At 37.3% G+C, this 23,532-nt stretch overlaps 1 protein-coding gene across 1 annotated transcript; it reads left to right on the top strand.

Moving 5' to 3' along the window:
• The first annotated feature begins 2,904 nt into the window (after positions 1-2,904).
• Positions 2,905-23,532, top strand: LOC149287204 (amyloid beta A4 precursor protein-binding family B member 1-interacting protein-like). The gene is made up of 13 exons (XM_089493216.1): positions 2,905-2,976; positions 4,509-4,593; positions 4,776-5,062; positions 5,469-5,546; positions 7,328-7,487; positions 7,741-7,862; positions 12,156-12,230; positions 16,687-16,830; positions 18,762-18,872; positions 21,539-21,637; positions 22,227-22,329; positions 22,475-22,566; positions 22,999-23,532. The coding sequence occupies exons 1-13, from the start codon at positions 2,905-2,907 to the stop codon at positions 23,530-23,532; spliced, it is 1,962 nt and encodes a 653-aa protein (XP_089349342.1).

Below are 23,532 nucleotides of genomic sequence, written 5' to 3'. Positions count from 1 at the left end.
ATAACTTTTGACAAAGGCAATGTTACTTAATATGCCCTACGAACTTGGACATATCAGTTTGGCGGGGGGGGGGGGTCATGTCGCCCTCTTGGGTGATTAAGCTCCCGATGTCCCGCTGCACAATAGGCCAGTTAAAAGGGAGAACTTTGATCTACAAACAGGCCTATTAATGCTATGAAGGCTGTGCTGCCACAGCCTCCATTGACTGTATTAAAGGGCACTTTGTGCCTTTAAGATATGGCACGACGTGGTATGACATCATATCTTGGTGCGCTGTGTGTTAAAGGCAAGTAGCGCCTTTTTTAGTGTTAAAGATGGTGAGTGAGATTGGGCCAAGGGTAGCCCCAGTGGTAAATATGTGTAAATTGTTGCCCATTCTTGCACCTGGAACACCTTTATAAATCATACCTTTCTGGGGTGATGCTAGAAATATGAAGGCATTCAAATAAATGCAGAAGAACTTGGTTTCTCTGTAAGTACTGCCATGCCTTCGTCAAAACTGCTTCAAGATTAAAGTTAGATATTAAAATAAATATATTTTATCACAGCCCTTCTTTGTTTGGCATATGGATATTTTCAATTGGATGCCAATCTAACCTAATAAATTAAAGTTATTATTTCTGTTGTGATCTCAGCTTGCGGCCATGCCAGGCTGTCTGAAAACTGAGATACTTTTCAAAACTAAACGTTTCCTATCTGCTGCCTTTCACACAAGAATTTGTTAGCTCGGAGTGACCTGAATTTGATTACTTCCATATTAGTTTTGTTCTCTGCTTGAAAGATATCTAAGAGTGTTTTCTGTGAAAACAAAGTCAGATTCTAATTAGTTCTCCATTATCATGCCCAAAAAATCTTCTGACTACAGTCCAGTTACCATTCCGTATAAACTAAGACAACTGTAAATTTACCACTTTCTATAGGTATGCATGCACTCAGACACCTGGTAAAGAATGGTACATTTACCCTTTAAGAGTACTTTGAACCAAAATAACATAATTACAAAAAACTCAAGTATCCTCTGCTCTCTTATTATTTGCTATTTTGCCCACCATTCATCAGGTCTTGTGCATATATATGGTCTACTTTATCCAAGTATTCTCAGAGACCCGCCATTGCCATGATGGGATTTCTAATAAAACAGCCTAGGCATTTGTCTGCTGCTTAAATTTTAGGGTACCTGCTAAAGGTAAGTGCGTGTGTGAAGCCTAACACTATACCCAATCTACCTAAAATTAAGAATTTGCGTTTAGGGTGTTGAAGGGCAGCATTCTTTATGTCTTGGGAAATCTATGATTTAGATTTAGTCTAGAACTCCACATTCAAACCTGATGTGCTTTCTCTTCATGGGATTTTAACACAAACGACTGAAAGATTGTGGCCGTGTAGCCTTAATAATACCTGGGAACTTTCTAAATAACCTGATACTCGGACTCTCAAAATATTAACCCTTTAATAGCCCATTGAAATGTGTAAGCCACATGGCTGTAAGACCTGTCCTCGTGTAAACCCAGACTTGTCATTATTTAAAAATGTATTTAATTAATATTATTATTTATTAACACTTAATTAAATCCCCTGCATTGGGATATTTATATATGATCACAGCAGTGTAGGATAGGAAGGAGTGACCTCCAGACAGTGTGACCCCGAGAATCTGCCTCTTCACCCTGAGACTTTGAGATTGGGGCAGAAACCCTGAGAGTTCCTAGATATGGTTACTATCTGCCCGGACCACTTTACCGTATCTGAAAAAATGCTGGTAAAATAATGAGTATAGTATATTATACATTACTCTGAATAATAGTGTGACATGATTTTTAAATGCATCTATTCAAGTGCACAAATTTTAAATAACACCAACATTTTAATGGTTATCTACTCACTAATGTTCTACAAACTGTTTGTTAGCTTTAAGAACGAACACACACAAACACAAGGCACAGACAGAGACGGCTAGGAAAGCCCCTTAGATTACTTTCATCTTTATTTGCATTTGCTCAGGATTTAATTCTAGACCTTAGCCATCTTACTCAGATCAGACTTCAGCCATATATCCTTCATAGCCTGACAGCCTGGCATTGAGATATATTCAGAACAAGATGTTAATTATAACCATACTTGGCATTTTTATATATGAATTGACCCTGAGATTCTGTGAAGATTAACCCTTCAATAGTCTACTACAAAGATTCTATTGTAGTGGCAACTAAACCTAATAATTGGCCTTTTGAAAACCCTGACTTGCCAGGAGGTAAGGATATTCTGAATATCCAACTGTATTCAAGCTGTGATTTCAGCTTTCATTTCATTAAATAAAAGTACAATATGTAGGAGTCAGTTCTAGATATTTTGTGCATTTAAACAGCAGACCCTGCAATTATCATAGAAAAACACTATAAATGTCTTAGGTCTAATTGTAACTCTGTAACTTATAGTTTGTAGTTAAATGGTTCAGATGCCTGTAATGTCCATGGTTTTGGAATGGGATGTCCACCAAGCTCATATAAGTGTGATGGTCAGGCGTCCTTATCCTTGTGGTCAGTCGCTGTATTACATGAATCATGCGCAATGTGTTCATCCTAGTGACCCTTGCACCTAAACCTTAATCACTACTTTAATGAGTCACTTTGTGTAAGGGTCACTAGGATGAACACATTGCGCATGATTCATGTAATACATGACCACAAGGATAAGGACGCCTGACCATCACACTTATATGAGCTTGGTGGTCATCCCATTCCAAAACCATGGACATTAATATGGAGTTGGAGCTTTGTAGCTATAACAGTCACCATTGTTCTGGGAAGGCTTTCCATGATATGATTTGTTTGTATTTGTGCCCATTTGGATTCACATGGCTTTTGATGTAACATTTTACAATAAAATATTTTCATTTTTTTGTAGATGGAGCAGACGTGTGACGAGATAGAAGAAATGTTTGCCAATTTGCTGGGAGAGATGGACCTCCTAACCCAGGTGAGAATTATCAAAGTTCATATTTTTAGTAACCCAAAAAAATATTCTCCAACAGTATTTAGTTTTACATTGAGGATTGCAACATGGATCCCCATAGAGACTTTCCAGACTGTATAAATATTGACAAAGAGGAATTTCAAAGGGCGAAATTGGTTTGGTCTGTTTGAGATCCTTTCCAGGCTGTCTGAGGAAACAGTCAGTGTGACATCATACCCGCTAACAGTATGGGACAGCTGCATTTCTATATAACAAAGACGTTTACTCTAAACTTTGTCCAATATCTTTAAAAGCTTATCCAAGAATGTCAACACATATTGTTCTTTTCTGTGAACAGGGAATAAGCTTGGAAACAGATTCCGAGGAGCAGGGTCTTGTGTTCTTGGCAATGTTTGTTTCAGCACATGCTTATCAAAGGCATTTCTGCAAACTCACAACCCTTTATAGTCAGTCGGTGACTTTGTTCAGTAAAACTAATGTATCATTATGAAGCAGGTGTTGATTGTTTCCATGTTACTCTTCCAAAGGGAAAATTGGGGCACAAAAATGAAATGATAAGTTCGATTTGAGGTGTGAGGGAACATTAAGCGGCCACCGGGGCAGTTTTGTATTCTATAAGTGGGAGAACTAGGTTGGCCAGACAATTCTTGAAGGATGACCACTTCAAATTTCCTTTCAAAACCAAATGAAATATGTGAGTTATTTAACTAGTAGAGGACTCACCCCAACTCAGGTGCCTTAACGTTCCCACAACTTGTGTGAGGCAACGTGTGTATACATCAGAAGTAAAAAGTTACCTCTTAGAGAAAAAAAACATAGTTTGTACTTAAATACAGATTTAGATGTTATCAATAATGATAATTGCAAGATTTTTCATCACAAAAATAGTCTTTCTCCAGTCTGGTAGAAACTACATTTTATTCTCCACGAACCTAAGGATTTGCTGAACGATAACAGAAGACCATGACAGCACAATTGTACAAGAAAGGGTGTCTTGAAAAGATACAAAGTTTTGTTAGATGTAAATAACATTTATTTAACAGTAATTATGCATCTGATAGTACCTGTCAGCATACTCACATTTATTTTCCAAGTTGAATTGGATAGCTATACATGGGAATGCTTTTAAAAGAACAATTGGGTCCTCCAGTAGATCTCTCCAGATATATTTCTGCATATAATCTCAAATGTCACAACATATATCACATAACAGATCCCACAGGAATCATTGCAAGATAAAGCATCTTTAAACTTATGTTTTAATTGTTTTCACAATGGAGATCATTCAGTAAATAGATAGAATGGCAACATGTCAGTCTAGCAGTGTCTCTAGAAAGATGCTCCCAAAAAAGAGTTGCTTTTCTTGCTTGGCTACCATTTTGATTTTCGTTTGCATATTGGGTCACAGTTAAATAATATAGGCTCCAGCAACCACTTATATTGTATGTTCAATGTTGGCACCTTATATATGTGCTGTACATACCATAACTACAAAGCTTGTTATTAATATTATGTTTCTTATATTTTCCAATCAGAGTTTAGGGATTGAAACCATTCCACCACCAGCCCACAACGAGACAACAGAGATGAACTTCTCCTTTGGTTTTAAAGATTTGAATGGTAAGATTTGAATTTATTAGCTAACGAGATGCACAAGGCTGCAAAGGTTTTATTCATGCAATACCACATATTGCCACAAGGGGAATCTGTATTAGTGTTATCCAGAAGGACCAGCTTTGTTATATGATAAAAAAAATTTCAGTAGATGTATATAACAGTGCTGTATTTATTTGTTTTTCTAGAATCACTAAATGCCCTTGAAGACAATGACTTTGATGCATTGATGGCCGATCTGGTAGCTGATATAAGTGAAGCTGAACAAAAAGTCACTTTTAAGACCCAGGAGAGCTCATCAGATACCAACTGCCTCTTAGATCATCAGCCATATTTTCCTGCCAATGTTTCTGTTGGATCCACAGAAGACAATTTGCCTCCCCCGCCATCCCTTTTTCCACCTCCACCACCTCCTCCAGAATTTGAGGTGGGCCTACCGCCTCCACCACCTGATCCTACAGAGCCAACAAAGCAGGTGTTGTTCAATGTATAAGCTAAATTAGCAACAGGCTTTTTTTATTACAAAAGCATGTATTTCCTGAATCATTTTTATCTTTCTTTTCTTCTTTCTCTTTTTTCTTTTGTTTAACATTTCATTCTCTGTGTTATTCTTTCTTTCATGATCACATATGTGTTCCAAAATAAACTAAAACTAATAATTCTGGAAAGCGCAAAATTAACAAGAAAGTTTTCTTTTCAAAATCTTTCACAAATGTCTGTATTATTTATGATACACATCTGCCTTTTAATTTTAAATGTTTATTTTTCCTTTATCGGAATACATCGGATAATATTTTATTGTTGTTTAATTATAGCTGATTTCAGGAAAAGAACATTACATGTTGACTTGGATTTTCTGTGTTTGCCAATATTTGTTTCAGGAAATTCAAGAGTCAAAAGAAAAAGCTGATAAAATTAAACTTGCTTTGGGCAAGATGAAGGAAGCCAAAGTTAAAAAGGTGAGCAAGTTTAAATAAACTGCTTTAGCTAAAGTTTTGGCTTTTGAATACAGTATGATCTTGCTATCGAGATTGAGAAAAGGATCTTTTGCATTTTAATATCATAATGCATTTAGAAAATTGCATAATGATAATATTATCACTTACATTCTGGTTAAAAGAAAAGAAGCACACAATATAATATCTCTGATGCATATTCTACAGTAAGGAAAATATTTGTTTTACATCTAAAAGCTGTGCGCATATGAAAATATTAATTCTTCCCCTGCTAAAAATGATACGCAAGTTGAAGCTATGGGTGTAGTAAGAAAAAAGATGCAGATGGGGGTCCTGGGGGCCTTAGGGCCGGTATAGTAGAAGAAAAAGATAATTATTCCTCCACTCCGCACCTCCCCTATAGATACCTGTGACATAGATAAAGAACGCCATACTATCTTTTAATTCTATAACATACATAACATATGCACTGTAAGCAATAGTAAGGATATAAAAATATAGAATTTACATAAACTGTTTAGTATGGAAAGAGGTCGCCATGATTTGCAGTAACACCTGGTTTGGAGTCAAGAAAGGTTTTATTTCCCTTTCAAGGCAACTTGAGAAGGAATCAGCTTAGGCATCGACAAATTAAATCACTTGGTCCTCTGGCCTTTAGGTGCGAAGAATTTACGAACCCCAGAGAAGTCCAACCTGGGTGCATTGCATGTTTTTGAATTGGTCAAGGGTTCACCATTTCAGTAGATGTGAATGTTGTTGGCAAGAGCACTCATCACCTTGGAGCTTAACCCACACTTGATTCTTTTTCCCTGGCCCTGGCCCTGGCCCTGGCCTTTTGGCTAGCAGAAGGTGAATTATTATAATGCCAACGAAAAGCCAAATCTATAGGCACCATATGCAGTATATGTATCCTTCAACTAAATAACACGCAAGGTCTAACAAACCTAACCAGGAAGAATTGTGAAACCAAAATGAAGTAGCCCAGTGGCACCAGCACACATACTGGTATTAGTCCAAAGCAACTTGTGATCTTGGTGTTGCATTATGTCAGAATCTAAAATGCAGAAGTTAAAGTAAAGAACTAAAAATACATATAGTGCTTAAAATGGTTTATTAATAATGTGGAATATTCCTATGACATATTGTAAAAAAGGATGTTTTAATTTTGTATTAAAAGGGGAAGTCCCATAGATATACTTTTCTCCTTGGGATTAAAATCCGGTGCCGTATACAGTGATGTAGGTTAGCATTGATAAAAACCTGGTTTTATCCTTTTGTTCTAATAAACATCCTTTATCTGCAGACATGGAGGCCGCCATTGTTGCCAACCATGTGATATTTTGCGTGACTTTCTCTGCTCAAACACCACACAGAGCTGATTCTTCAAGACAATGCTGAGGACGTTCGTTCCTCCATAGACTTTCATTAGTCACAGTGTCCGGCTAGGCAATTAAGACTGAGCCATTCTATTGATAAGCATGAGTCAGGGTGTCTGTCTACTAGATTGGGCTAAGATAACAAACTTGGTAATATATAGCTGAAATGATATTATACCAAATCAAGAACTGTTTTAAAATATATATATTTTTAAAATCAGATTTAAATCTGAATAATAAGAAATTCCCTTTCAAAAATATATGATATATTCAACACGTAAAATAATAAATACACTTTGTATAGTCTGTACCGTCTGCCTTAATTGTTGTAGAGACATGAGATTTACTTATGATAACAAAATATCAATAAATATAAATATATTTTCATTCCATTTTTTGCATGCACAGCTTATTATTAAGGTCCACATGAATGACAACAGCACTAAGACATTGATGGTGGACGAACGGCAGACAGTGAGAGATATCTTGGACAATCTCTTTGAGAAGACTCATTGCGACTGCACCGTCGAGTGGTGTTTGTATGAAATTATCTCTGAACTCCAAATGGGTACGTATAAATTCTCACCACCAGAAAACCACAGTAAGCCAAAAAAGCACTAAACTATAAAGGAAAGAATCGGGAAATATGGAACAATTTATAATCAATACCATCCAACTTCTTTTTTTGCCTAAAGGTTTCTTAAAATTAGGAAAGTAGCCAAAAAATAATTAACATTCTGACTCCATTTTGGGCAATAAGGCATAATTACTTAATATTTTAGTAGGGAATGACTTATTAGGGTTTTATTGTGTTCGAACAGAAAGATTCTTCGAAGACCATGAAAATATTGTGGACATTTTGTCGGATTGGACGAGAGACACTGAAAACAAGATTCACTTTCTGCAAAAAAATGAAAAATACGCAGTTTTTAAAAACCCACAGGTAATAACAAACCTCGAAATTTTATGTTAAAGCCAAGCCAAACGCAAGAGATGTATGTTTAAGACAAGTTAACTAAATATGTTTATATTGGTGGGGAAATAAATTACTTTCAGAATACCAAAAATCTATATGATTGCCTGATGAACCTATACTGATCACACCTGTATTACATTTTTCTGAGTGTATTTTTATATCAATATTTTTAATTTACTCTATTGAATGGATTTAAATGTAAATGCAATGTCTCGAGTGCTTTTGTTTATGTATGGTATTCATTTAAATATCAATTTGTTGTCAGACGGGTGAGCAACTTAATGATTTGCACATTTATCTAGCTATTAAATGAAACTGTGTTATTGAAATACACTTTTTCCAATAGCTCTGAATGTGCGGTCCGTAAAACTGCTACCAGGATCCGCTGGGATTTTTAATTTGGCAGGAAATAGGTTATTCTAAATCTAACCGCGATTCTGCAAGCTTTCCGGTTACTGATTATGACAGACGTATCGGTGAAAGACCATGATCAAACATGGGTTCAGATGTGGATTTGCTTGGGTAGGCATCTAAATGCTCCTTTCAACAGCTGTAAGTGATTCATCATCATGAAAAACGCAGTTATGACACCAAAGAAAAAAGGGGTAGAGACCAGCTAAGGTTAGGAATGAAATGTAACCTCCTTTCCTGTATCGGAGTGCTGCCTTCGTATAGCTACTAAGAATCAACATTTTCTGTTTCAAAATCTTTTTTTTCTTGCATATTAAGCCAATTTTATGGTTTTTTTTTAAAGGAGAACAAGTACAAGGACATGTATTAATCAGCAATTATTCCGCAGACAGTTTAATGTTCTGGGGGCTATGCCATAGAATAAAAAGTTTTTGTTTTTATTTTTAATTGCTTACCTTAGGAAGAAGCAGCAGCTATAGAGCTGCAGTTACTCAATTCCTCTGTAGTCCGACAGTTCTAAACGCTCTATGGAGACTGGCCATCCTCAGATGCAGGGGAGGGTTGGCACCTTTTGGCCCAGAGGGCAAGTACGGCTGTGTAGCCCACTGGCCCCTTAACACCACTCCCAGTAACTTGTGTACACCCATACATACATTAACAAAAATGTATGTACATACACTCTAATCACAGACACTGAAATATACACACTCCATCACACCTCACTTCTCCATCATCACATCTCACTCCTCTATCACACCTCACACATCACACCCTTGCCTTGCCTGACGCGTTCCTTAAGACTGCTCACTGTGCGAATGGCTGTGCTTTTATCGTGGGGTCACATAACTTCTCCTGATAACATTTATTTATATTGCGCCAGCAGATTCCATAGCGCTTTTACAATCAGAGGCAGTAAAATAATTTAAACTCAATAACAAACTGGTACAATAGGAAATGACGACCCATCTAGTCGGTGGTTGATGGGGAAGTGAAACAGTAGGAGAGGACGGCTTGGATAGGGATGAGTTAATCGAGTCAAGATAATCTGTAGAGGTTGTTGGTTGGATGGTTTCATTATGATGACTGAGAGTGTTAGGTTAAAGATTGTACACTTCTCAAAAAATGTGGGTTTTCGGGGGGAGTTTTTGACATTTGTGTACTTGGGAGAAAATCTGAAGGAACGGGGTAGGAAATTCCAGAGTGGTACAGCACTTGTGAAATCCTGAAAATAGGGGTAGGAAAAAGTAATGACGGTCGGAGAGAGACACATGACATGAGAGGAACGAAGAGGGTGGTCAGGGGTGTACTTGAATAGGAAGGTGGAGACGGTGAACTTGGTCTGTTGGTAGTATATTGGAGGTGTCAGGAATTGTGGACAGAGCGGATGGCGGGTTTACCATAAGCCCAGTCTTAGAGACCTTGCTCCTCAAGTAATGGAACGACATCCATAATGCAATTACAGAAAGACAGTCGGTGAGGAGAGTTAGAAGGAGGGGTTGTTGTCGATTGTGTCAAAGGCTACAGAGAGGTCCAAGAAGTAGTGCTAAGTGACCTTTTGTTTTAGCAAGGAGGAGATCATTAGTAATTTTAGTAAGTGCGGTCTTGATGGAATGCCATGGATGGAAACCAGATTGTAGAGGGTGAAGCAGAGAGTTTGTAGAGAGAAAATTAGTTAGTTAATTATAAGTTAATTGTTCCAGGAGTCTGGATGCCAAGGAGAGAAGGCAAACTGGATGGTAGTTTGATGGGGATTTCGATCAATGGAAGTTTTATTTAGGATGGGCAAGACGATGACATGTTTAAGTAAAACCACCTCTCCAGTTAATAAACTTCTAATGTAAATTAACCAGCAGAAGGTTTAAAATTACTTAATGTACATATAGACACTGTTTTAGACACTTGGCCCAATTGCTTAAACATGCATTTTACAAAAGTGCCTTTGTTCTGTCCAAGGTGAAAACAGATGATAACACTCATAATAATTATTTTTTTGGAACCTTAAAATCCATTAAGATGTCATTACTTCCTAGAAGGCATTTTAGTGATGTCAGAACCTAACTTCTGGAAACTTCTCCATTGTGCGTGAGATACTAAGTAACTGAGCCCACGTTATGACAGCTGTGAATAACCTTGAAGCATTTCCGTGAACATGAATAAATCACAGTAATGAAACTGAATTCAGATTCAAATGAAGGATTCCTGTATGAAATAGCTATAATTTCACAGTTCATTTGTATTTTTAATTGATGTAATATGACTATATATTATATATATTATATATAATAGAAGCATTCAGTGGAAATGGAATCTGTATTCACAGTGGAGTGTTTTCACTGCTAACTTGGTTCTAGCCAATTTCACATCATAGATCCGACATCTAATGCTTTGAACACTAGATCATAGATTGGCCGCCTTTGAGTAAAATCAACCATTATTCTCTGCTCCAAATATTTATCATCTCGCCACATGGGGCATGTATAACATTATGGTCTTGTAGCCAATGTTGAACCTTTCGCATAGATGTTCTGTAATGAGTGGTGAAGACTCCACTGCTATTTTGTATAATCTCATACTTATAAGTGTCCTTTTCAGATGCTACAGTCCATCTTTTGGACCTTATTCCATCTGTCCCTCTATCCTCCCCGGTGTACCTTTTGTTTCCTAGAAGGCCAGATGTTTTTGGTGAACAGAAGCCTATCATAGTGTTTTACAGCCCTAAAACTCAAGATAATATGTATATAAACAGAAAACATGCCTATATAATAAATCAACAATGTATTATTATCTATTGTTTTATATAGCACCATCAAATTCCGTAGCGCTGTACAATGGCTAGACAGGACACAACAAGTAGTATGTAACATAACAATTTGATTTAGAGACAACAGATGAGCTTACAATCTAATCTAGAGGATAAAATACATTACTCTTCCATAGAAATTCCTGGGTATTTAAAAGACTTAAAAAGTCTTGATAATGCTCTGCACCCATGGTCACGTAACTCAAAAAGCAAGCAATTATTAAGAAAGCATCTTAAAGCAAGCAATTTTTAAGAAAGCATCTTAAAGCAAGCAATTTTTAAGAAAGCATCTTAAAGCAAGCAATTTTTAAGAAAGCATCTTAAAGCAAGCAATTTTTAAGAAAGCATCTTAAAATGATCGGTTTTGGTTTAATGGGCTCGAGGTTTCAGAGAAAATAATTAAATGACAGATCTGCGAAGGTTTGTTTGCTTGTTAGAAAGCACAATGTTTTGTATAAGTGGGACAGCACCTTAAAAAGAGTTTGTTGAGCGCAAATCATCAAGGTTTCTTTTATTAAAAATGCCCCCTGCAGTTTGCTTTAAAATAAGTTGCTGAATGCAAGCAGCCAAGCACAACGTACTATATTCAATGATGAGTTTGTCCTGTTCTATTTTCACGCTGGACTCTTCACCTTGGAAGGAGCACTGCAGGTGGAGTACACTTGGTAACGGTAGAGCAGAACATCAATAGATAATTAGTTAGATCTGTTCTTTGCCCGGAGCGGACTGGAGATGACTAAGTGGCCTCCAAGTGGTGAGCGCATGGCCGCAGTGTGGCCAAAGGTATCCAGCCGCACATCCTATGGGCCCTATTGGCCACCAGACCCCCGGGCATTTGCCCAGTGGGCCCGATGGCCAGTCCTGCCCAGGTTATTTGAAAATAAAGTCGTTGCACAATGGTATTTAGTGAAAAATCCCACCAGTGTTTATTGTATTTTGGGAATAGCCCCTGTTATCCAGTTATCGTTTCTTAAAAAGAAAAATAGAAATTCCTTTAATAGTAAATCAGTCCTATTTCATTTTAATGTGTTTGGTTTTTTTGCCCACAGAATTTCTTTCTAGCACGGAAAGGAAGCAGTGACATGAAAGATATGAATGAAAAAAGTAAGCTATCTCTACTGGAGGTGAGCATCACCTATGTGTTTCCTACTGTAATAGCGCTGGATATTTACTGCGTTGGAATTGCTACTCCCTGGAAATGTTGGGAAATGTCTAGGAAATGTTGTCCAAAACTCACTGGCGGTGGTGCGTTGGAAAAAAAACTGCCCTGGAAATAAATGAAGCCGGCTGTATATAGCAAAGAACCATCAAAATCCTAATCCATCTGACATATGAAGGGTTAATACATAGGTGCTAAAGGTTTAATGTATATGTGCTACATCTAAAAAGTATTCCATCTGCCATTATATATATATAAAAAAATCAATGGGATCAACTGCCCGATTCCACATACAAACCATCTGTTGAAATGTTTTAGATCCAGCAGAATGTTTCTCATAAACCTTTTTTTTCTCCAAAATGTTAAGTTTCTAAAGTCTTGGATTTGTTAAGCAATGTATGGGTTACAGACCAGGGTTAAATGTTTATCGGTAAGGATCCAGCAAACAACCCACGTGATTTTCCATATTTATCATCTCCAGTCAAAGGTTTTTCCATATGAGTAAGCCCCGTTGTTTCTTTTGTAGTAAACAGTAACCCTACTTTATGTCTTAATGAGAAATTGTCTTTTCTCGTTGCTTTCGTGAGTACATAAAAAACATGACCACCATTTGTTATCTGCATCGTCAGTATATATAAGAGAATCAGGACATCTCCTTTTTTTTAACTGAAAACAATCCAATTCCTTTGAAAAGTTCTACACATGCTTTGTTTGTTAAATTAGGTTTTTGACCTCCTCTGTTCTTGTTCCAAGTCTTCTGTTTCTGATATAACACAAAAGCCCAGACTACACCAAGCGCTAGTCTAATCAAAGCCTTCTAACATTAGCTGGGACTCATCATTTTTCTGTTATAAAAGCAGATCTTGCTTGGTGTGAGCCTTGCCTCTTCTGGGAGTCATTTCTGAGCAGACTTTCTGTCAAGTTCCATTAATGTTTTTATCATTCTTAGGTTCTTTCAACTGGGTTTATTATTTAATAATAAGGTATTTAAAGTCACCACTGTCATATACTGTCCACGTCACCACAGAAGTGTGGCTGTATGTGTGATTGTGATAAAAATATTAATTAAATATATATAATATATATACTAATTATATTAATTAAATATATATATATATATATATATATATGCAACTGCACCTCATTGGTTGATGGCAGAGGAGCCCCCTGACAGCTACCAATAGAGTCGCTCATATGGACCTTTAACTCCTGGAACAAGGAGACCAGTGGTCTCCCCAGGCCAAGTTTCGACACCAGGACTTTAATAGTCTGTGCGACTGACTCTATTGGTTGCCAGCAGGGGGTTTGTCTGCCCTCAACCAATGAAGAGCAGGTGCACTCCGATGGTTGATGGCAGAGGAGGCCCCTGCCGGCGACCAATAGAGTTGCTCGTACGGACTGTTAAAATCCTGGCGCCAAAGCTGCTGCATAATGCGTACCCGTGTTAACCCCTTATTAACCCATTCTTTAAAAAAAATGGCAAAAAACGAAGAAGAAAAAAAAACGAACAGGAAGAATGTACACGAATATTCGCCCGAACCGAACACAGGAACGGGCGAATATTCGTGGAACACGAAGATTTTTTCCCCCACGAAGACGAACACAAAGAGTTGGCCGGCGCCCAAGTCTACTTTTAAGATATAGGGAAATAGAAATCTAGCTTTGTTACAATACTATGCAATACAACCAGTTCTGATTTATGGGCTATTATTTGTTATATAGCAGTAAGTATGGTCTTAGAACTTATACATCATGTGATATATGAAATTTTTATGCATTTATGATAATAATACAATAGATTATGTGATATGATCGGGATCTTCATCTCTGTTTTTAGAAAAACAAGTTAGCACCACATTGCTCAAGTACAGTTGAAAGTACAGAAATGCACAAATTGTCCTCATACTGATTCGATTTAGCTCTCTGTTCTGGCTCATTTACTCGTAACTTCAAACATGCTCTGGGTGCGCTACTTGTGAAGTAATGTAGCCGTCTGCACTTCAACATACTTACCCAGCAGCCAGCGCTGACATTATTCCTGAGATCCTCTCGAATGTTTTTAGGGCACTTAGAGAACCGAGATCATCAATCGAACAAAACTCACAACGCTAGGAAATGGATAAAAACAGGATTCGGCTTTATTCAAAACATACTTGATTAAATATTTACTAACATGAGTGATTATTTAGCACTGAACATGTTGGAAGTATTTCAGATTTGTTATAATCTTGTTTTACATCATGTCCTCTGCAAGTTGTTGGTCTCGGTTTAAATAATTGCAGGAGAACTTCATGGTTAATCAGAGATTTCAGCAATTTCCACGTAGTGGCTGTGAGCACGAGGTTATGGGGGGCTTTAGCGGGAATAAAGATGGATATTAACCCAGTTCTTTAACTTTGAAGTAGTGCAGGCTGTTGTTCAAAAAAGGAAAGTTTAGAAACATTGATTAAATGAAATGCTACACTAATCTTCGCACGCGTCAAATATTTCAACAATGTTTTCCAATGCTGATCTTCTGCCGGATCGTGCCAGTATCAAAACTTAGTTCCAATAAGGCACAAACTGGAAAAGGTGCACTTTAAAGAGACACTCCAGCCATGACATGCACTTTAATGTATCTGATAGCTGTGTTCCCTTCAAATTAACATTTTTGCCATTGGAAATGCATGGAGGGGTTTATCAGAACCCCCTATACTTGCCTGTCCCCCAGTTCCTTGGTTTGCAGGAGATGTGTTAGGTTACCAGTCAGTGGTATACTAGCGCCAGCTCACGTGAGATTTTCAGTGGGTCTAATAAATCTGATGAATCCCTCCATGCAGGGCTGGTGCAAGAATTTTTGGCGACTTAGGCAAAACCTAGTTTTCTTCTTTCTCTTTATATCTTTTTTCTCTTTAGTTCTCCCACTTTTTTTGGATCCACCTTCTTATTATCTCTCTATCACTCCCCTTTCTTTTCATCTTTCTTTATTCTATTTATCTCCTCGCTCTTTTTTCTCCTCTCTCTCTCCCTTTTCTCTCCTTTCTATTTATCGCTCCTCCTTTTTACCCTTGCTCTGCTTTCTCTTTATCTCTCCTCCTCCTTACCATACGCTTTTTTTCTCTGTCGCTCCCCATTTATCTCTGCTCCTCTTTCTCTGTCTCTTTTCTCCCTACCTCACCTCTTTCTCTTTTATCTGTGACCCCTCTTTCTCATTTCACATTATCTCTCCTCATAATATCACAGTATTTCTCCTATTTTACTTTATATCTCCATTTCTCTCTACCTCTTCCCTTGCTTTTTATTTCATCTCTCCTATCTTTAGCACTCCTTTTTCTCCCTATCCCTCCCTTTTCTCATTAGCTACCCTTCTCGTTCTCTCCTCTTATTATGTCTGTCCTTTCTCTTTATCTATCTTCTTTTATCTATCTATCCTTTTTTTGTCTACCTCTCTTCTTTCTCTTTATCTCTCTCCCCATTGGTCAATATTTCTCCCCTTTCTCTCTGTCTTTCCTTCGATTTATGATATCTCTCCTTTTTTCAGAGAGCCCAGTATGCCACAGAAGAGGTTCCCCCAACTGATCTATGCCCTAGGCCGGCGCCTACCTTGCCCATAGGTAGCACCAGCTAGTATAAGAGTTACACAGTTGGTTGGGTGGGAAATTACGGTATCTCTGCCCACAAGTATTACTTTCTAAATGAAAACACAATGATTACTACCTTGTTTTTTCACTCAAATTTGGTGACCTCAACATTGTTGACCAACCTAGTGCTTGAACTTCTGAAATTCCTCGATCTCTACCTTCAGCTCTAGAGCTGCAGCATAATGCAAGAAATGATGGACTGCTCATAGATTGGTTGCGCCAAATTATTAGTCACTCTGATGTTTACTACTTTGCACAGTAGATAGGCGACCAGGGGCTCTCGAATTGTTGTTGAGCATGTCCATTATTCTGTGTTTTTCATCTATATCCACAACTCCCTTGTGATACATCAATAGCTGGAACTGTAATACATCAATAGCTGAAGAGCTCTCTTGACATAGGTCACTAATGGCATACCTGTAGGTAAGCCAGACCAGTGCAGATGAAAACACACTTGATATAAAGCAGGATTTAACCCCTTAATGACAAAGCCCGTACATGTACGGGCTCAAAATGCATTGTTTTCAATGGGTTTAGGGACCGCCCATTGTCCTTAAGGGGTTAAATGAATACTGTTGTTATTAAGATTCTATTAAATTGGCATCTGTTGTAACGTTGACAGACCATTACATTGTAAAACAGTATAACGCAGTCATTCCAATACAAAAAAAAAACATTATAATGGTTATTTCTGGGCTTAATTTGTAGGCAGGTGACAATGCATTGTCTTATATTATAAAATGATATATTTGATTTATTCTGAGAAATCATCAAATATGTATTCCTTTTTTTGGCATGTAGCAAAGTTTCTGTGGATCATCTGTCATTGTACCAGAGCTTGAAGGAGCTCTTTATTTAAAGGAAGACGGCAAGAAATCTTGGAAAAAACGATACTTTCTCCTGCGAGCTTCTGGGATTTATTACGTACCCAAAGGAAAAACTAAGGTCAGTGAAGAATAGGAAAGCATTCATGAATCAATTTTTTAAACCAGAATGAAAAGAACTCCCAAAGTGGACGTCGCTTGGCACGTCATGAGTACCTGAGGCTTTCTCCCCTGATTCTGCCACTTGTGTAAATATTAGGATTTAGGATTTCAAATATCTTTCAATTCTTTGTGTTTTGTTTGCGTACATAAGAGTATTAAGTTTATTTCAACAAAAACACTTTAAAATGGAAGTGTTTTTCCATGAATGAATGAATGATGAATGATACAGCTCTTATTAACTGTTTATGGCAATGAACACACTGGGTTTAACGCAGTATGGAAATATAAAGTTTATACATTAAACAGCGATACAGTGAAAACTCAACCCAGTAATTGGCATCGAGAAGGCCAAATCCGACAATATTCAGCTGCAAGATGGATTGATTGGACCTTATATAATGCATCTTTACTAGGTGAGATTAAATTAATTATCTCACCACAATTCCATGTTTAGTGAATAAACTCCAGTGGAAAAAAGACAATATGACTGCTAACATTTAAATGCTCATAGCTAGGAAATTCGCTCTTATGACGTAGTTATTGTCAGGGTAGGAGTGACAAGTGCGGGGAGGGCAGTTCCTCTCTGAGCTGCTCAGAATTTAGTATTTTGGACCATTGCTTAATACCTATTCCATGTGTATTAAGTGCAGTTCCACACACTGCCACCAGGGCATCCTCAGTTACAATAGGAACTTATTTACACTGTAACTGGGTCATTAATGGGCTCCTTTTATAGGGTTTCTTCTCAGTTTATTTTGGTGGATTTGTGTAGAGTAGTGCCCACTGAGCATATTGTCCACCAAATGTTGTTTGGGATACCATAGTACTGATATACTTGGCAGTTGGGCTGAATGGTTCCAGTCCTCCCCTGTTATTATTATTATGATTATTAATTATGATTATTAATTAAGCTAGTTAATAAGGTAAAGAGGAAACTGTTGCAATCTAGGCATAGGCTGGTAACAAAATAATGTTTAATGCCCAGATTACAACGAGCAGATTATATTTATGCCGCCGCTATGCTGATTGATGAATAGAGGAGTACGTGTTATCTTGAGAAGCTATTTCTCTGTATACATTAAATATGTTAAACATTGGCAAGCTATGCGGTGTAAAAAAGCTGCATCATAACAGCTCTTAGGTACCCGTTATCTCGAGTTTCCATAGCAACCCTCCTAGAACAAAAAAAAGAACAGCTTTGGAGAGAAAAAAAAAACACACCTTATCGACAAAAAAGGTGGAACATAATAGACAATCTAACCTTGCCTAGTAATTTTAAACAGAAAATAAATCAATTTCTCCGACAAAACACATTCAGCTGTATTCGGAGAAAGTCAATTTTGAAGACTATAGGGGGAAAAAAGCAATAGGAAGATCTGGGTTTTCTTGAAATTGCTGTAATTTTACATTGAAATAGCGAGCAGCAGCATGAATTCCAATGAGCCCTGCCAGGTGGTCGCCTCATACAGGATTCTTATAACAGAGACCGCATTTTAAGGTAAGTTAGAAGGAACCGCATGATATATCGCAAACATAACAATAAAGCAGAACAATAGGGAGAATGTAATTTATTATCTGAGATATAGCCTGGGGCACACTGGTACCTGCCCCTACCCATTCATCTCTTTTGTTCTGTTATTTAATACAAAGCAGCCGGTTTGAAAGCAACAATTTAATCCATGAGTTAAAAAACTAAATAGAGGGAGGGCTCAGGAGAAAATTCTAAATAATGCTCAGTATTTCCGTGACCTATTGATAGGCGGGGGTGAATTATATGTATCGACAGATCGGGTTGAGAAAACACACTATTCGTCATATATAGAAGCATGCTTGTTTTTAGTGAAACACTAATTTATTTTGTAATAATATATATGTATTCCCCCCCCCCAGACATCTCGTGATTTGGTGTGCTTCATCCAGTTTGCAAACGTGAATATTTATTATGGTATTCAGTATAAAGCGAAGTATAAGGCTCCCACTGATCACTGCTTTGTCCTGAAGGTATGCTTTGAAAACGGGAAAATATACAGAATTCAGTGTGTGATTGAATGATTTTTGGGGGGCGTTTTAATGATTCAATTAATTCTGGTCGTTTTGTTGCCGAGGTTGTTTTAACTGCTATGTTTAGCCGTTAGTGATTGGGAGGGTTTTATGTAAGAAGCAATTTAGGTTCAAAGTGAAATGTACTATTGGTTGCTATGGTGATCACACCATTTTTAGCAATTTGAAATAAAATTTTATTACTAAATAATCAATATGGTTTTAGCATTAAATTATACCAATATTGCTAATTAGTAAAAAAAAAAAAACCATATAAAAAACAGTGTATTGAAAATTTAATGTCTTTTATACTAACAAACAGATTGACTATGTCACAAAACTTTGCCCGGCTTGACCCTTGTTATAGGGGAGATTCACTGAGGTTGGCTCAAATATATTCTCACTGTTTACTCAATTAATGTGTTATTCAATCTCTAGATTAGAAGAAAGTATAGTATAAAAGCTTCTAGATTAGAAGAAAGTATAGTATAAAAGCTTCTAGATTAGAAGAAAGTATAGTATAAAAGCTTCTAGATTAGAAGAAAGTATATTATAAAAGATTCTAGATTAGAAGAAAGTATAGTATTATAACTTCACAGATATCCAAGGTGGGTCATCAAAAAATGATCTCCATTTTCCCCCCAATGTTTTGTGATTATGATTATTTTAAGGTAGTTTATTGTTATCATGTGGTGTAGAATTTATCAGATAAGATGGACGTTCTGCCCCGTGGAAGCAAATGGTCCGGTGGAAATTCATTCACACTAGGCATTATCACTTTTCATAACCAAAGTCTAAATTAATTGAATAAATGTCTCTAAAATGGAGATATACTGTATAGTAACGAAACCAGTTTTCCGCTGTCAGGATAATTGCAGGCAGGACTCCTCTGTTAAGTACAGAGGGGTCTTCACTAGAGGTTACCAAGGTAACAGCAAGGTGGTAAAAAGTGGGCTACATTCCAATGTTAATGGGGCTCTGTTTACTCAGGGTTTCCTCTGTTATTGGACATTGCTGTAGTACAACTACAAACAATTGTGTAGTGCCTACAAAAAAGATGGCTGGATCTGTCCCTTGTTTGTTAAAACACCATCTGGAGCCATATGCAGATCACAGAGGTCCAAGTCTCCCGGATCTATTGGCACAATATTTAGATCACTGTTTGCGCTGTTCATTCCAGGAATTGTGTACAAAGATATAGTCGCTGGTGTTTTCTGAAGGAAAAGCTGCAATCGGCCTACAGGGTTAGACTGAGATTAGCCATTAAGGATTAGCCATTAAGGCACTAGGCCATAGGCCTTTCTACGCATTAATGGGTCTGGCCTGCCTTGGTCTAGGGCACCTTTTAGACGATGTACACATGGTGGGTGTCTCCAAGCCAGTGCTTCAAACTGCTGAACTCTTAGCAAATTGAATGAAATACAGAAATTTGACTCATGTGTTACTATGGCAACGTATAATATGAGAACAGAGTGGGTAGTAACAGAAATAGAAAAAAGGTGGCTATGCGGAAAAGAAGGAAAACAGCACCAAGGGGACGCAGACACAGGTATATTTTATCTTTTTTCCACATTTTGCAGATACATGTCTAATGTTTTTAGATTTGATTCTTACAAATAGTATAATCCACATCACTAGACTAACATTATGATTTCTGGGCAAGCTATTGTTCTCTTATTTACCATCACTTGCCTATTTAATTTGGCTTAGTATTTTCACGCATGCCTGAATGTTGGGATGTTTAGGGGCATGAAATCCCTAACGATACGACATTCCGGTCACACTTTGTGTTTTTGGGTAGCTGGGACTGAATAACGGAACATTTTTTTTGGAGCTTCAGACCCATTGATCTGTGAGTGTCAGGGAACTGGTGACTAGAAATTAGTGGGGGGCACTGAAGAACCAGCAACTTCACCTCTTCATAGTGATGATCAGGCAATGATAAGATATTAGACAGGTCCCTAGACTACCGCCTATTGTCCCCTGTACATTGCCACATATGTCTTGCTCTTTTAGTATGAGATTCAGATTTAAAGGTATTATCACAAACCACAATTATTTTGCTTTTTCACTTGTGGACAAACACTGCTGTCCTCAGTAACGTTACTGCGGAGGATACTTCCACGGTCCTAAATTTTACACCTAAAACAGATGCTATAAAACAGGCTTTATAAGGGTCAACCCAGGAGAGTTCTTTGCTGTGACATAGACCAAGATGAGCTGCATAATACATACTTACTGCTATTTACTGTGTAGAAATGTTAGTGATGCAGAATGTTCTTCTTTTTATATAAATAAAATATCGATTGTTTAGGATGTAACAAGAGACTATAGAATGCTACACGGTATTTGTTATTGGCAGTTAGAGCACTGTATTTACTGGAAAATTTACCATTTTACATGCAGTGAAATATAATCTTTAGGGATTGATTAGATAAATGGAATTGTTGGAGAAAGTAACTTGCCTAAAAAAACCTAGAGGAAGAGAGATTGGTTTTTAAACTCAAGTGAAAGGCCTCCAATCTTTCACAAATTCCTATTTTTCTTTTATAATAAAAATATATATATTTTTTCTTCACAAGAAGATATATTGGCATTCATGATGAATCATGATTTTTTTTTTGTAGCATCCGCAAATTCAGAAGGAATCCCAGTATATTAAATATTTATGCTGCGATGACCCATGGATACTGCACCAGTGGGTTACTGGTATTAGAATAGCCAAGGTGAGCAAACATTTTCATCAATTCCTTTCTGTTGGATGAACTACTGTAACTTTTAACATTTTATTTTACTTATTAAATGTATGTTTTATTTGCTTCCACCAGAGAATGGGTTGTTTCATCGCCCAATGGCCATTATTGTGGAATCATCATTTTTAGTCCCTCCCAGTATTATTGTTGGGCATTCTAATATACTTATATTATGGCTCTAAAAAGCTTTGCATTTCAAATTGTGTTTAGTAAACATTTGATTTGATTCTTATACGTGCAGATCATCATAAAGCAGGTTCGGTAGCAGCATTCATAAAGCTATTCTGGCTTTTGGAGTGTTAGCTAGGAAACACAAATATTATCTTATTCTTTTAATCTGTATTTATTTTTTACTGACCTTCTATTTCATATGCAGATTGTGAAACATTCAAATTATTTTACCAGATTTATGGTTCAATTATTTGAGGCTCACATATAACAAAAATATCTTCATTTTGTAGAAATGAGCACAGTGTCAAATAAAGCAGCACTGTTTCGCTTTGATTATATCAGAGTTTTTTAATCAGTCAGGATGTACTCATATTTCTGTTTAATTTAACAGTACGGAAAGGTTTTGTATGACAACTATAAAACCGCTGTGCAGAGGGCAGGTCTAGCATCCCATTGGTCAGCTCTGTGCAGTTCATCTGCTCCAATCACAACAGGTAAAATAATGCATATATCATATATATATATATATATATATATATATATATAAATTAGAAAAAACTGAATTTAACATTTTTTTACAATAATTTCTGCTATTGATATTTTAAGAATGTATTTTAAATTCATATTGCTTTTTAGCAGATTCTTCCCAAGGAGGTAGTCAGACCTGCCAGACTGCAACCACTGTCAGTTCCAGTTTCTCTGATGCCTGGAAACGAGCTGAGTCTGCCCAGGTATGCTTGTCAGGAGTGACTGAATTAAAAGTATGGTGACTTGACGTACGGTGACTGTGATATCCCTATCCCACAAAAAATTATTTAATTGAAAATAATTGCAAATATTTCTCTTTATTGACCAATCGGATTTGCTCACAGTGAAGCCAAGCAATTAACTGCCCTTCAATGTAATATTATCAGAATGTTGACGTGCTTATGTTTAAATCTAGCCATTAATCACCAAGAAGCAACAGCTTCCTGCCTGCAATACATAATGGGTAAAAAATAAATAGTGTACACATGTATTATTCTCTTTATTTTGACTTTAATAAAATCTGTTGTTGGGGTAAGAAATGGGCCCTCTAAATATTTTCACTTAAGAGCCCCCAAATCTATATAACAATGTATTCTAATAGTTTCAAATGGTTTTTTTTTGTTGTTCGCATACAGGATAACAGGCCAACTGAGACAAAAAGGAGTGAACCCAAAATATCACCTCCTAAATCCAAACAGCCTCCACCCCCACCTATAAGAGGGCAATCCAATACTCATTTAGAAACACCTCCTCTTCCCATTAAAATGAACTCAACCATACCACCACCACCACAGTTTCAAGCACCAGAAGATGATTTTCTACCTCCTCCGCCTCCGGAATTTCTTGACTCCCCTCCTGACTTCTTACCTCCGCCTCCCCCAGCCTTTTCTGGCCAAGCTGAGTTTCCTCCTCCTCCACAGTTTTCAGAGCCCCCGAGTACCAATTTTGTTACTTTACCTCCTCCTCCACCTACTCCTACAACCAGCAAACCCCAGCTTCCAGCGAAAAAACAGCCCCCCAATCCTCCAAAACGACAAACCAACCCAGTAATTCCAGCGGCTGCCTCCCACCAGAATAAAAGCAGTGTGAATGGGGCTGCAGATGGGGAGGGAGATTTCATGTCCGATTTGATGAAAGCGTTGCAGAAGAAGAAAGGAAATGTATCCTAG

This window comes from Sceloporus occidentalis, unplaced genomic scaffold, assembly GCF_023333645.1.
Source record: "Sceloporus occidentalis isolate IW3139 unplaced genomic scaffold, rSceOcc1.0.p SCAF_63, whole genome shotgun sequence".
Classification (NCBI taxonomy): domain Eukaryota; kingdom Metazoa; phylum Chordata; class Lepidosauria; order Squamata; family Phrynosomatidae; genus Sceloporus; species Sceloporus occidentalis.
The sequence above is the reverse complement of the archived record's forward strand: the minus strand, read 5'-3'. Positions and strand labels throughout refer to the sequence as shown.